The 15,078-nt window shown below is 33.5% G+C and overlaps 1 protein-coding gene across 1 annotated transcript; it reads left to right on the forward strand.

Annotated features, from left to right (window-relative positions):
* Positions 1-1,787: 1,787 nt before the first annotated feature.
* Positions 1,788-8,180, forward strand: LOTGIDRAFT_170334 (hypothetical protein; the record flags this gene model as incomplete). Its single annotated transcript, XM_009068977.1, has 4 exons — positions 1,788-2,268; positions 4,576-4,703; positions 7,178-7,274; positions 8,035-8,180. 4 exons carry the CDS (start codon positions 1,788-1,790, stop codon positions 8,178-8,180), a joined length of 852 nt encoding a protein of 283 aa, XP_009067225.1.
* Between the last annotated feature and the right edge of the window lie 6,898 nt (positions 8,181-15,078).

Genomic DNA, 15,078 nt, shown 5'->3' on the forward strand with positions numbered 1-15,078 from the left:
ATTTCAAATATATATTTAAAGGGGCATTCTGTTTTTTCGTGGGTCGAATTTGTGAAAACTATACACCAAAATCTAGAGAAATGTGACCTTTAACATATCTAAAAGTTTTAACTAAAAAACTTTTTGAAAAACGTATTGCTTAAAATAAGTCCGTTATGTGTTTTGGAAGGTGTAAAGCTGGGTTTACAAAGGCAATCTTTTTATCTGCAACTTCTTTCAACTCTCAACCTCTAGCAACCTACTTGTGATGTTCACACAGGGCAACCTTCTTCAACCACGTTCATCCACTCTAGTTGAAAGAGGATGAAACAAATTGAAAGATATTTTGGTAAGAAATATCGTCAATTTTGGAGGGAATCACTAAAACAAAAGATTGCAATGAATGAAAAGGCTGGATGTATAGCTGTTATCTCTCATTATCTTGTTGGTGTGTAATTACAAAAAGTTGAACATGGTTGACAGAAGAAAGTTGCCTGTGTAAACCTTACTTTAGAAAACAAATATCTTCTACTTATTCTGAAGGTTTCACTTAATAATATTGAGTCATTATAAAATCAAACACCAAAACTAGGTCAAACTGCTTAATTTACAATTGGTAGGCTACTCTTCCTTTATGAGAAACCCTTTAAAAAGAATTCAGTTTGATAAAGTAGATACATGGATGCAAATATAATAATTTCGTAATACTTTCAATCTACTTTACGACTTTTTTGATAATTGAGCTATTGCATACCTCCCCTTTAAGAAGATTGGAGGCCAGCTTCGTTCAAATTGGAAATACTATAATATTCTCTGGTATATTATTTCTCTATAATCTCTCAATGCACTTATTGAGCACTTAAGGATTTTCAATGCAACGTTTGAAATACGTATTTTCATATGGTAACATACAACCATGTTTGTTTTAGCCGCCTGCCCAATAACGATTTTGATATTTTATATTCAAAAAACAATATGCCTTTTGATAATTTAATGATTAATTAAGTCTGTAACAAAAATGTCTTCTTTGAATAAAACATGGGTGTAACGGAATGAAAGGTTTTAATAGTGTAAACTGTAAAATAAAAACCTGTGAATCGTCTTAAATAAATCAAAAGTTATCTTGTGTTAAATACTGCTCTATTATAAAATTATCTCTGTTACATTCATTAACTGATCTAAAATAAGAAATTATGGCGTATTAAATGATTTATTACCCTGCAGTTTTTAAAAAACTTAATTGATAATAAGCGTTTCAATTGGCAATGAACACTTTTAATATTAGCTTTCGTTGTACACACTTAACATTTATGTTTTATTCTAATGTAATAAAATGATTTGCATGATAAAATGATGTTTTACGATCCATTGTCCTACGTACCTTATTGTTCAAAAACAAATTGTGATGCTGTTCATCGAATAATTCAAGATCTCATCAATATAAATAATCACACCAAATTTAATTTTTGACTTGACTTAGTTTTGACTAAGTCAAGGGCAATAATTCATGGGCGACAACAATATACCACCACATTATAGAAGATATATATTATATAGAAATGTATGCATTTTGTTATTTAAATGAAATAAAATAGATGTTATACACCATGCCGTTCTTCACCTTATTATTTAAGTGAAATAAATGAAAGATTTACATGTAGTAGTAAATCTAGTTTTAGATGACGCGTCCTTCACCTTAACCTTTGCGCAAAGCTCGCTGCCTCGTTTTCAGAGCAACTCACGCTTCACGCTTCCTCCATTTTGCCTAGCAGCTTGTTTGTAAAGTCTCTTGAAAAATCGAGAGGAACATGTCTAATGTCAAAACTCGAGGGAATACAGGAAGTGCAAAAGTCAAAGACGTTTTCGAGACAATCAACAATGAAATGGAGGACGACAATTTTTCTATTGAAGATGGAGAAACTGTGATTGAACACAGTGATCCCGCTACAAGTAAGTCAGTAATGAAGGCCTCGACGTCAAGACCTCAGACGACAATGTCAACGAGTACAGCGTTATTGGGTCAATTCAGCAACATTGTACCACACGTTAACAACTCGTGTCTAAATGGGCCCGTTGCTGAACATAATACCGAAGATCAAAGTGAAGATACAGAATTAATGTCACTTCAACAACAACTATTGAGTATTCGAACAGAACGTCGAAAAGCGCTGATACGTAAGCAAATTGCTGAAGAAAGAACCAGGATTGATGCACTCTACCAACTTCCTCCCGCTACATTGAATCCAACTGCAAATCCAGGGACAACACATGTTCCTGCAGTACAGCAAGGTGAGCAAATTACAGAACCACTATGTCAGAATCCTACTGGAGGTATTCTGGTAAATCTAGACACCACTAAACCCAACAAGGTGCTATAAATCATGAACTTCCTTTGGCTAGACCCAGTTGCTGTCAATACCTATTCCTTTGGCGATGGCCTAGAATTTTGAATTGGCCGGAAAAGGTCACTTGAGAATGTTAGTGTAGAGGAATGGGGATATGCAAACACGCGGATATAGAACTGATGAAGCTTGATTCCGGGTTCCACCCTAATCCCTACCTTAAATATACAGCTGATATATTTCGCCTTGCTGGTAAATATGTTTGGTACTCAGTCCTCCTTTACGATAAAGAGTATCGCGAGCGCCAGGCCATCGAGAAGTTTGAATGGGGTACCTGTTTGCAAGATTTAAGGGAATTTCAGCTCATAATTCAGAAAGATCACGGCTTTAGCCTTGCAAGAACTGAATTTGGCACACAAAAATACAAAACCAGTGGGATACGGCAAACCAAGTTCCAATTCAAATCCGACTAGTGTGCGCAGGAAAGGGCCCTTCACGTCGGAGGGTAGAGAGATCTGTCGTAACTTTAATAATATTATGTGTTATAGAAAAGAATGTAGATTAACACACAATTGTGCTATATGCTTATCTAATCAACATTCAGCGCTTGATGGTCACAGTCCTAATGTAAAGACACAAGTGCCTCAAACGGACTGCTTAGATCAACAGTGCCCTTCAGGAGTTATTCCCCTTTATAACAACTGATTGGATTATCCTGCTTGGGAACGGCTCCTGCCAGCAGATTATGACGAAAGGGAATTTTTACTCTCGGGAATAAAAGACGGTTTTCGCTTAACTACTCAGTTTGGCCCACATTTACCCGTTGATAGAGATAATTACCCCTCTACATTCACTTATCGTGCCAAAGTCGAAAAACAGATACTTTTTGAGCTGTCTGTGGGTAATTATGTGCCCGTGTTAGAAAAACCTACAATAATAAGTTCGCTGGGGGCCATACCGAAACCAAACGGTGATGTGCGTCTCATACACGATGCGAGCCAACCAGTGGGGAATTCATTAAACTCGCTCACCTCAGACACCAACTGCTCATACATGGGCCTAAAGTATGCTCTTAAAATTATAACTCCGAACTGTTTTTTAGCCAAAGTGGACCTCAAAAGTGCATATAGCTCAGTACGATGTCACCCTTCTGAATATTCTTTAACTGGACTGAAATGGATTTTTACCGGAACCAAGGAGCCTGTATATCTGTATGATACCAAATTACCCTTTGGGCATGCGCGAAGCCCAAAGATTTTTCAAAAGCTCAGTGCTGCAGTATGCTTTATTATGAAATTCAGATACAACGTTACTTGTATTGCGTACTTGGATGATTTCCTCGTCATCGAAAACTCCTTGGCATTGTGTGACAGAGGACTAACGTTATTACTCAAAACTTTAAGGGTGTTGGGCTTTAACATTTCTTGGGACAAAAAGCTCAGCTCAACGCCTATCATTTTTAGGCATTACCATCGACACTCGTCAATTGACTTTGTCAATGCCACAGGCGAAACAGTTGGAATTTTTGACAGTGCTATTGAATTTTCAAAATCGTTAACGCGCCAGTTTAAAGCAACTTCAATCACTATGTGGAAAGCTCAACTGGGCATGTCAAATGATTAAAGGTGGTAGGGTGTTCTTAAGACGAGTGATCGATATGACTACTTCCTTAATGGAAAGAAACTGCAAATTACAATTATCTGAAGAATTTCATTTGGATATATCTTGGTGGGTGAATTATATGACACTGTTTAACGGAACTGTGAAATTCGTGGATCGCAATCCCATTACCTCATTGCAAACTGACGCCTCCGGTGCAGGCGGGGGAGGGTACTATCACGGTGACTTCTTTTATGTTGACTGGGCCCTTGATTTACCGATATTTGCAATGGAACATATAAATGTGAAAGAGACTCTTGCTGTCGTCCTGTCAGTGGTAAGATGGGCTCCATTGTAGACAAATAAAACTGTTGTAGTTGCTACAGATAATATGACGACCAAATGCATCCTTAATAAGGGATCATCTAAAAACAAACTTTTAATGATGTGTTTACGTGTTCTATTTTGGCTATGTGCCTTTCATAACTTTGAATTGAGGGCTGTGCACATTTAAGGTAGTGAGAATACTATAGCTGATACTGCATCGCGCTTACATGAACCTTATCAACTGGAGCGCTTATTTGATATTTTGTCTAGCTATAATTTTTATTTTAGTAGTGCTGAGTTACTTAATCACATGTTTTTGTATTCATAGGTGGTGTAACTATCTCCTTCCTGGAACAAACCGTATCCAGACTACGAGGCAAGGGGTGGGCTAAATCTACCATCGGTGCATATAAGACACACTTAAAGTGTTACATGGAATTTTGTAGACGAATTCCGGTAACTCAGCATACTATTGAACTTTATATTGCATTTCTTATTGATGTTAAGATATTTGCTTACAGTTCTATTATTTCTTATTTGAATGTTATATCCGTAATTCACAAGTTGAATGGGTTTAGTGACCCCTTGATAGAGTGGCCGATTAAGTTTTTGCTACATATTTTTGTGTTACTTTGTATTACATTGTTGTACTTTGTAATTAATAATTGAAATGTAGTGCCAATTTCATATTGCTCTTTCATTTGCCTTTGCTTGAAGATCGTCAGGTAAAATAGATCTATACACCATACTGTTCTGCATTTAGTTATTTAAATGAAATAAAATAGATCTCTACACCATACTGTTCTACACCTTATTATTTAAGTGAATGAAACAGATTTATACACCATGCTGTTACGCATCTCATCGTTCGAATGCACTGAAATATATATATATATATATAATTGTGTTTTATAAGTATTCCCAGTTCTACTCTTCTGTCTTCTGGACAAATGATGATACAGTATAGTAGAATATGACAATATATGTTTGTATTTTGCGTTCTACAACTTGTGTCTGTCTTTGTCAATTATTTTACATCCATAGACCATCTACTGGTGACAGTTCTGTGCAAACATAATACAGCATGAGACTATTCACAAAATAAAAGCGGAAGTTTGCCAAAATATTGTTCTATAGTTGGTAGAAATGATTCAAATCGAAATCAGTCAAATTCAACAGAAACAGAATACAGTCAAGTAACCTAATTTCGTGCTAACCTATTTTTAGTGCTTTTCCGGAAATGATTCATAATTTACACGTGCGACCTACGCATTTGCTTGTTTTGATAAACATGGGTTATCTCTACAATATCAGTTAGTAGAATGAACCCAGTAGTTTCAAGCAAGGTAAAATGTATTAACGTATACTTTGACAAATACAAAATGGCGGATTTCAGTTATTACCAAACGTCACCATTTTTTATCGGCCGATTTTCCTTATGATCCCAAGCGGTAATCGGAATTCCAAGTGTCGTCTGCTAGAATGTATTTTAACGAATGAAGTCACGTGATCAACTAGCGGATTCCGTGTCAGCAGAAAATTTCTATGGAACACAAAGTGGGCCATATTCCTATGTTGTTTCAGTGACTTTAGCAATAAATCACGCTACGTATCTTATTTTGTCAGTCACTATTTTTTTTAAAATCGTGGTTCTTTGAAGGAATTGTCACTAGTTATAATGAATTGATATTAAAGTTAAATACTAAGAGAAGTTAATTTTCGACTTATTTATAGATTAGACATTGTACACGAAAATAGGTGACGCATTTTGCCGCCGCTGCCGATTGGATGCTCATGAAATATGAGTCAAAGTGAAGGATTCATAAAGAAAATCGAAACAAACCAATTTTAATTATTTTGTAGAATATCTGAGGAAACATCTAAGACATAAAATTTTTTTTTCGTTTTTTTTAACTTTGACGAAATTCGGTGTTGAATCCTTATATCCACGAAAATAGGTTACACCACTGTACTCCAATCTTTTCAAACTGTATTTTCATCTCAAGAATGTGGTTAAGGTAAATATGGTTTATTACGTAAAATACATCCTTTATGTTGAAACCATTATATTTCTCCACGCTATTTACGTCAATTTCCTTTTTAATTTGTATGAAAATAGAGACTTTATTTTTTATTTTTTACAAAATTCTATAAAATATGAATAAATAGAAACGAGTAAACACATTTAAATTTCTGTCAAAGTTTAAATTTTCTTCGGGCTGTTATTTCTGATTTGAAAGACCTTTTTTATGTATTTCGTAATGCTATTGATAGAATATGGTGTTACAAAAGTATATCTTTAAAATATTTTGAAGGTATTTTGAAAGGCTTTCAATGTGGGTGCAGAACATTAATGTTCAGATTTCTTTAACATTTTTCTGCAAACCGCGGACCAAAATTCTCCTGTCATCTTCAAGCATTTTATATAAATTATTTCATTTCTTAAAGTCGTGGTTTGTTTCTTTTACTTAAAAAATAATTTCTTTGACTATTTACAGCCGATTACAACATTATTATTCACATAGGAAATGCTGTCTTGATTATGGTGACAACATAACACTTAGGAAGCTTCAAAGTAAAGTAAAAGGAATTGTGTAATTGTATATGCAAAGGATACAGAAACGCTACCATTTTGCCTCTAAGTTCGAAAAGTATATACACGGGGTTTTTTTTATTCCCGTCCACGTTCACTCTCTCATAAAATTGGCATTTCGTTCACTAAAAATCATCTTTATAAAATATAACTTAATTGGCAGGGCAAGACATTGCACTACTCTTCTTTTCGAGTCTACTTCATATAACATTACACGATGAAATCGTATCTGAGAGTTTAAGTAATTATAGTAAGTATGGTAAATAGTAAAATCAATTTACTACAGGGATTGATACTGCTTCCACAAATAATATGTGATTTGTTTTGTTTCTTTCAGTTTATAATGACTAAAGAAGAGCAGGTCGAATTATTAGCGAAGGCTCGTGGAGAATGTGAAGATAAAATGTATAAATATTACAACAAAACATTATATGGTAAGTATACTAAATTTCAATAATTATACTCAACTTTATATGGTAAGTTGTACAGTTTCTGTGAGCAGACGAATTTGCCTTCATCCGGGTTATAAGAAAGTCTAACATTAACTCTCGAATTTGTTATAAAAAATGTGCAATTTTATCGCGTCCAGGTTTAGACCGATGATTACAAACAGTTCTTTAAGAACATATGATTCGAATTGTGTTTATTCAAAACTCAATATAAAGGCTAAGAACTATCGGTATTAATCTTGGGATAAAATTTAGCTGCGACTTGCGACGTTCTATACTCAAGAAAGATACATCGACTTGTGTTCTGCATGAAATTCTCTTTCAGACTCTTAGGCGAAAGTAGGTCAAGCTAATCAGCAAGCTTAACAAGAACCTGAGTAATTAAATATCAGTTATTTTGGTAAAACACAGATTGGAGGCAACATGAATTTGAAGTTAAATCATTATTTTAAGATGATGAAAACATAATTAAATTCAATGTGCATTAAACATTAATTTTGCAGTGAACTCATTTTAGACTAGGTACCAAATAGTACATTGGTATCCTTTAAACTGATTTAATTAGTCCAGATTGTACAGATGTTATGGATGAATATATCCAACTAAAGTACCTTTGTGACTCGGCAAGTTAGCTCATGCTGCCGCCAGAGGCGGATTAACCTATAGGCAAACTAGGCAGCTGCCTTTCGGCCTCTGGAAAATTCAGTCCGTGACAAATTTTGTAACAGTAAAAATTATCAAACAGTTAATAAATTTCAGCAGGCCAATCGAAAATTCCGTCCAGCCGATGAGAAATTTCTTCACATTAAAAAGACTAATCTTTCTTATTTACATTATTATAAAGGTCTGGCAACCTTAGCACCTACAGGAATGAACAGTTCTTATATTTAAATCTGTCTACTTTTACTCTTTCATCCATTTCTTTGCCCTTCTGTGCCATTCTTTGTTGTTTCTGCGACCTGTATAATTTTTTAGTTAATTATCTCCTTTGAAAAAAAATATTTATTTGCTCATCTAACCTAGCTGAATGTGTCATTTAATAATAATAATAATGATAATAATTTCTTTATTGGGTAATCAATTAAGACTTTGCCTTTCTAACATTGAGCCCGTATAAAGTACATAACTGCAAATAATACAAGTATAACGATAACAAAAACTTATGTACGGTTTGTAATAAGCCTATAATTAATGTAGAAAGAGAAGGGGGTGGGAAAACAAAGAGTAATATAGATGTTGGATACATAATTAAAAATACAAATGATAATGCTCATTTCAAATCTTACTAAAATGGAGTTTGGACAATTTCTTAAAGGAATAAACTGATTTGGCCTCTCTTATTTTAACTGGTAGATTATTCCACAATTTTACACCTTTATATTTTAAACTGTGTTTATAAAGATCTATTCTAGGTTTTGTAAATATCAGCTTTTTATTAATAGACGAGTAAGAAGTTTTGTAGGGTAAAAACATATTAGAAAGGTATCTTGGACATAAATTATTATGTATTCAATATGTAAATACAGCAGAATTAACCTTATGTCGAATAGCATAATGAATGATATTCATGGAACTAAGATGGTCTTTGTAATTGTTGAAGTTATAAGTATTCTGAATAAATTCATGTGCACGCTTTTGTTGACGTCTTTGATTTCAAATTGGAACTGTCCCAAATTGGTAAACAATAATCTAAATAAGGTTGAATATGTCCTTTGAAATATGAGGAGCGAAGATTTTCTGGAAGACATTTTTAAATAGTTGAAATAATTTTGTATTCAAAATTTTAGAAATATTTTTGACATGGAATTTCCAGTTCATATCCTGATTTACAACAACACCAAGCCGTTTGAAACTACAGACATTTTCTATTGTATTATTATTTGTATTTTTATTACCCATAATACTTACTTATGGGTAAGTACTTACTGTCTTACTTACAATAATTAGGCCCTTTATTATCCCTCATACATTCTATGGACAATTCTAATGTTTCAACAAAGTGAGGTTGCAACAGTTCTTCGCTACTGGATAATCTAGTGTAGTCCGTGTTTTGTTTTTATAGTCCGTGTCGTGTTTCAACCTCCCTTTTGGGTTTTTGCATGCCTTTTTTGATAAAGTTTTGGTCTAGATCTTAAATTGCATTTTTTTTCAGATAATGAGAGTTTTTCATGCGGAAGGATAATTGTAAAATAGTCGTTTTGTGTCAAGCGGATGTTGATAAAATGTTGTAGTCTACTTTTAGTTTGACTCAAGCTTTTCATGGCCATGATTTATTGGATTTTTGTCCAGAAACTAAGTATGTGACATATTAGAAAGTTTTCAACAGGATTTGTGGAAAAAGTTATAGAAGATTGAATTTCGTGATTTAACATGGAAAAAGATAGCAAATGGGTTAGTGCTCTGAGTCCTTACACCTTGTTTCTCTGCTAATAAAGTTGAATTTCAGTTTCTCGTATTTGTTTTCACGTCACTCGAGCCCTTACGTTAAATTGAATAAAAGAAAACTAGATGTCGCATTTGCATTCTAAAAAGTACTTCGAGCAGCTGAATTCTATCAGCTGTTGAAACATATATTACTTAGACTATATCTCTTTCAGAATTCAATTTAGCGTGAAGTTTATAAGTAATTGGTCGAAGTCTGATACCTATTTAAGTAAAGACTGGAATTAGTTTCTCTACCGGCCTAGGGCCAAATCTTTAAAGCGGGAGGTGGTGGAATGTAGTATCGATAATCGGTCTAATTGAATTAAATATTTCAGCAAAGACTGTCCACGTATGATCTAAATCATAAATATTGCGAATTCGTAGCCGATATTTCGTTTGGTTGAACCGGCTTTCGTACCCACCCTTAATATGAAATTTACAGTATTTTTTGGATTATTGCACAAAATGATAAGAACGAAAGATATTTGCTGTTCATAAGGCATAGTTCATTGTTAACTACTTCGAATAATCACCTGATGCCACTATGCAATTCTAGTTTGAACGGCGCTGTATTTGGTTCAAAATAGGATCCAGATCTGATTGTATAAATTCTTAAAATCGCGTGGTCATTTCTTAGGTAGAAATGACTAATCTTATAAAATTAAAGTATTTTTACGTGTTTTATCTCCTATCTTATTTACTTTTTTCAATTTGAGTCTTCTAGAACCTAATTTTAACCGTAGACTTTGTAGAACGCAGAACGCGAATTTAACCTTTGGAATTTCACTACTGGATCTTGTTCGCTGAATCGTAATCTTTCGACTTTCTTCACTGGATCGTGTTCGCTGAATCGTAATCTCTGGAACTTCTCCACTGGATCGTATTCGCTGAATCATAATCTTTCGACTTTCTTCATTGGATCGTGTTATCTGAATCGTAACCTTGAATATTACGGAAATTAAATTAGATCACGTGACATTTTCTGCATATCATTATTATTCGTCATTCATTTCATAAATTGTAATTCTAAACAGTATCTAAAATTTGAATAGAACAAAATTCACAGGAAATACACGGAGTTATCCTTTTTGGGGGAAATTTAAGTTTTTGGGGGTAAGATTTTAGTTTTTTGGATAATTTATTTCCGGTGGGTTCGTTTTGCCGCATTGCCCAGCATGCCGCATCGTGCCCAACTGCACAAAAAACGACTTGTTAAACGAAACTAAAAGTTTCTAATAAAATCAGAAATGGCTATTTGTTTCACATGACACGAAATATTTTAATCTGTTTTATTTATAATTTGGACCTGTTAGGGAAATCGAAACTATAATCTTATGGTAAATCTGAAATAAAGTAAATATCAAGTACAAACGATCAGAACTGTAATACAAAATACATAAATCCATAAAACGAAACAAGACAAGTTCAATAAATAAAATATTGGTCATAACGTGCAAGAGTTATGTCCCTCTACTGCTAGCCTGTAACGTCACCCACGTGCTAGAAAAAATGGTAACTGAAATGTCTGAAAGTAAAAATCTTCTGAATAGTAAATCAGAATTATCAAGCGAGGAGAAGTTTGAAATTCTCGTATTCGATGTGCTCTATAATTCGGCAGTGGCTCAACCCCCACTGGTTCCAGATTGTGATACTGATCAAGATATATTAATTGAGATTAATCAAGATTGTCCTGGTGGACAAGGTAGAAGCTGGGGTTGATTGGCTCAACACTTCTGTCGGCAGTTGGAGACATAAATAGACGAACCTGCGATTGTTTAGAAAAAATGTTCAGATGGATCCACAAGAAAATAAGTATTGCGGAATCTAAAACCGTGACCGGTGAGGGTTATATTTTGAAAACTCGGTATTGTCACCATAATAACGAAAAGTATGCCTCTGTAAAAAGGCACAGTATGAAAGTCTTGAAACTATAGTTTCGATTTCCCTAACAGGTCCAAATTATAAATAAAAAGAAAATCGATGCGGGACAACAGATTAAAATATTTCGTTTCATGTGAAACAAATGGCCATTCCGAATTTTATAAGCAAACTTTAGTTTCGTTTTACAAGTCGTTTTTGTGCAGTTGGGCACGATGCGGCAATTGGGCAATGCGGCAAAACGAACCCACCGATTTATTTCTCATTAAAAACACGAATGATAATGCTATGCAGAAAATGTCACGTGATCTAATTTAATTTCCGTAATATTCAAGGTTACTATTCAGATAATACGATCCAATGAAGAAAGTCGAAAGATCACGATTCAGCGAATACGATCCAGTGGAGAAGTTCTAAAGATCACGATTCAGCAAACACGATCCAGTGAAGAAAGTTGAAAGATTACGATTCAGCGAACAAGATCCAGTAGTGAAGTTCTGCGTTCTACAAAGTCTACGGTTAAAATTAGGTTCTAGAAGACTCAAATTGAAAAAAGTAAATAAGATAGGAGATAAAACACGTAAAAATACTTTAATTTTATAAGATTAGTCATTTCTGCCTAAGAAATGACCACGCGATTTTAAGAATTTATACAATCAGATCTGGATCCTATTTTGAACCAAATACAGCGCCATAGGTTTGATCCATGTATAAAATGTTTACTGTCACGAAGTCATTATGGCTTATATTGATTTCTTTGAATGTGAATGAAGTTAAATGGATCAACAATATAAATTAAATGAACGTAGTTGAAACCGTATCTATGTCGTAACAACCTAGATGTACAAATATAGATAGTGATAATTGTCACAATTACATCGTCAAAAACGGAAACGTCAAGCTTAATCATTCCATCTTAACTCAAAATAAATAATATAGTTACATGGAAATAAACGATCTGTAAGTCAGAAACGATGACAGTCATGTAATATGGGGAATTGTATTGCAATTCCAGCGCCGAAGGTCGGTTTTCAGATCAAGATATAGGTGGTTTGGTGCCAGAAAGGGCGTTTCAAACTCTCTGTGGCCGACCTTATTTTGAAATTGAACTGGATTGGAATGAACCTTCCAAATAACTTAGTTATGTTATCGTTATACTCTTCACAGATAACGGATTGATTAAAGACAAGGTGAATGTTACCTACCAGATAAAGTCCTTTTAAAAGGTAAGTATCCCAATGGTGATTTATATCCGAGTCACACGGAGATAGCCAGTGACGGATTTTATACTTGTTGGGCCGTAGGTAGACGAACGGTAGAGGGCCCAATTTCTCATTTTAGGGAGTTTTAATCTAGCGAATATGAATATCAAACAAGACAAAATAAATCACACGATAACGTGCAAACGGTAGACTGGTAGGTAAAAAGTCGATACAATAAGAGTAAAGGTAGCTACGTTTGGGTATCAATGCCTTTATCAAGCGAAACAAAACAAAAATAGCTGAGAAAGGTTCTATCTCTACGAAGAAGAGCACTAATCTGACAAGAAATCAGAATCTGGCAACACTAAAGGAAAGGGAAATTTGATTAGTTTTAAAGAACTTTTACCAAGACAGTCTGCTCTTGAATCCTCAAATATCAGGTCACTCAATTCAGCATTTCAACAAATTTGTGTATCAAGGGAATGTATATTTGTTAAATCTGCCCATGTTTTCATGATTAGAAATTAGATAAAACAACATCTTTTTTAAGACCAAACACAATATCTCAACCTGAAAGGGTCTGGTTTGTAGCATAAAGTCATCACTGAATCTCTACAACTCGTCTACATCACAATACAGATACAAACCTCAATTCAGAATAAAAAACTTCAAATTACAGATAAAGCCAGTATCAGTGGTTCTGAATTATTTATCTCTGAACTAATTATTAATTCATTTTAATCACGATTAAGATTAACGTATGCTATATTCATTTGAATTTATAGTTATAACCTACCACATTCGTCGATGTGTTAAAATGTTATACTGCTATGAAACCCAGCACATGTATTACAATATTACATCTAACTAGTATTTCTAATATCGAAGTGCGTGTATTCAATTGTCCAATCATTTATAGCATAGTTTGATAAATTTGTCACAATTTGGCAATTTCTCAAGTTTATTCTCGTCTATTTGTAATGCTTTATTTCTCCACATAACCATTTTGACCCTTTATTGATTGTAAGTTTTATACAAACAAAATCAAAAGTGAAATTAGAAAATCTAAACAGAGTTATTATAAATCTTTAAAACCAAATATTCAACAACTTGTATTCCTTTACAATCTGATACCATTAATAAGCATTTCTTTAACATTGCTGCCCAACCTATTCAAAATTGTTATGGTGAAAACGTTTCAGAAGACCTGTCTACTTCTAATTGTTAAATTATAACTGATTTTGTATCAAAAAATTTAACTGCGCCTTTCTTTTATAATATCCCTTACATAAGAGTAAATGAAGTTTTTAAATACTTGAATTCTTTACAAGAAAACTAAAGTTCAGGTTTAGATAATATAAACCCTTCTTTAATTAAAAAGGGGGTAGTTATTTTATCTCCAACATTAACTTATATTTATAATTTATCCATTAATCAACATATCTTTCCTGATTTCTTAAAAATAGTAAAAGTTTTACCATTGCACAAATCTGGCTCAAACATTGATCTAAATAATTATCGTCCAATTTCACTATTACCGGTTTTGTCAAAATCACTCGAGAAACATATTTCAAAATCTCTGAATAGTTTTCTTTCAGATAATAACTTTTATATTCAAATCAGACTGGTTTCAGAACTCATTATTCATGTTTAACTTCATTAACGAAATTCACAAGAATTGTTTAGGGCGCCATTGATAACAAAGATCTTCGTGGAGCAGTATATTTTGACTTTCAGGAAGCTTTTGACTTAGTCATTCATAAAATATTACTTCAAAAATTTAAACTGTATCATATTTCAGATCCATCTGTTTCTATGTTTATTATTTACAGCACTGAAAACAAAGACCCTTTATTAATGTTAAATGTCAAACTTGCATTTTATTTCAAATAGTGTTCCCCAAGGCGCTATCTTAAGACAATTGTTTTTTAATATTTTTATAAATGACCTTCCGTTACATTTAAAATCAAACTTTGATCTTTCCGCAGATGATACCACTGTATATTCTACCAGTAATAGTTTGGTTATTGTTCAGTCTCAGCTGCAAGAAGATGCTGATTCTATTATGAAGTGGTCTACATCTAATTTGATGAAAGTAAATGTTTCTAAAACAAAATGTATTTTTATAACCACTTATCAAAATAGCCAGCTACTCCCTGTCTCTAATAAATTTAATGGTAACACAAAACATACATTCTACCATAAACGAGATTTTACATTTAAAATAAGAATGATGCATTGAGCTATGTTTGTTTAGAATTGTTGGCTAGAACTACTATGGGAAT

This window comes from Lottia gigantea (assembly GCF_000327385.1).
Source record: "Lottia gigantea unplaced genomic scaffold LOTGIsca_97, whole genome shotgun sequence".
In the NCBI taxonomy this organism is placed as follows: domain Eukaryota; kingdom Metazoa; phylum Mollusca; class Gastropoda; family Lottiidae; genus Lottia; species Lottia gigantea.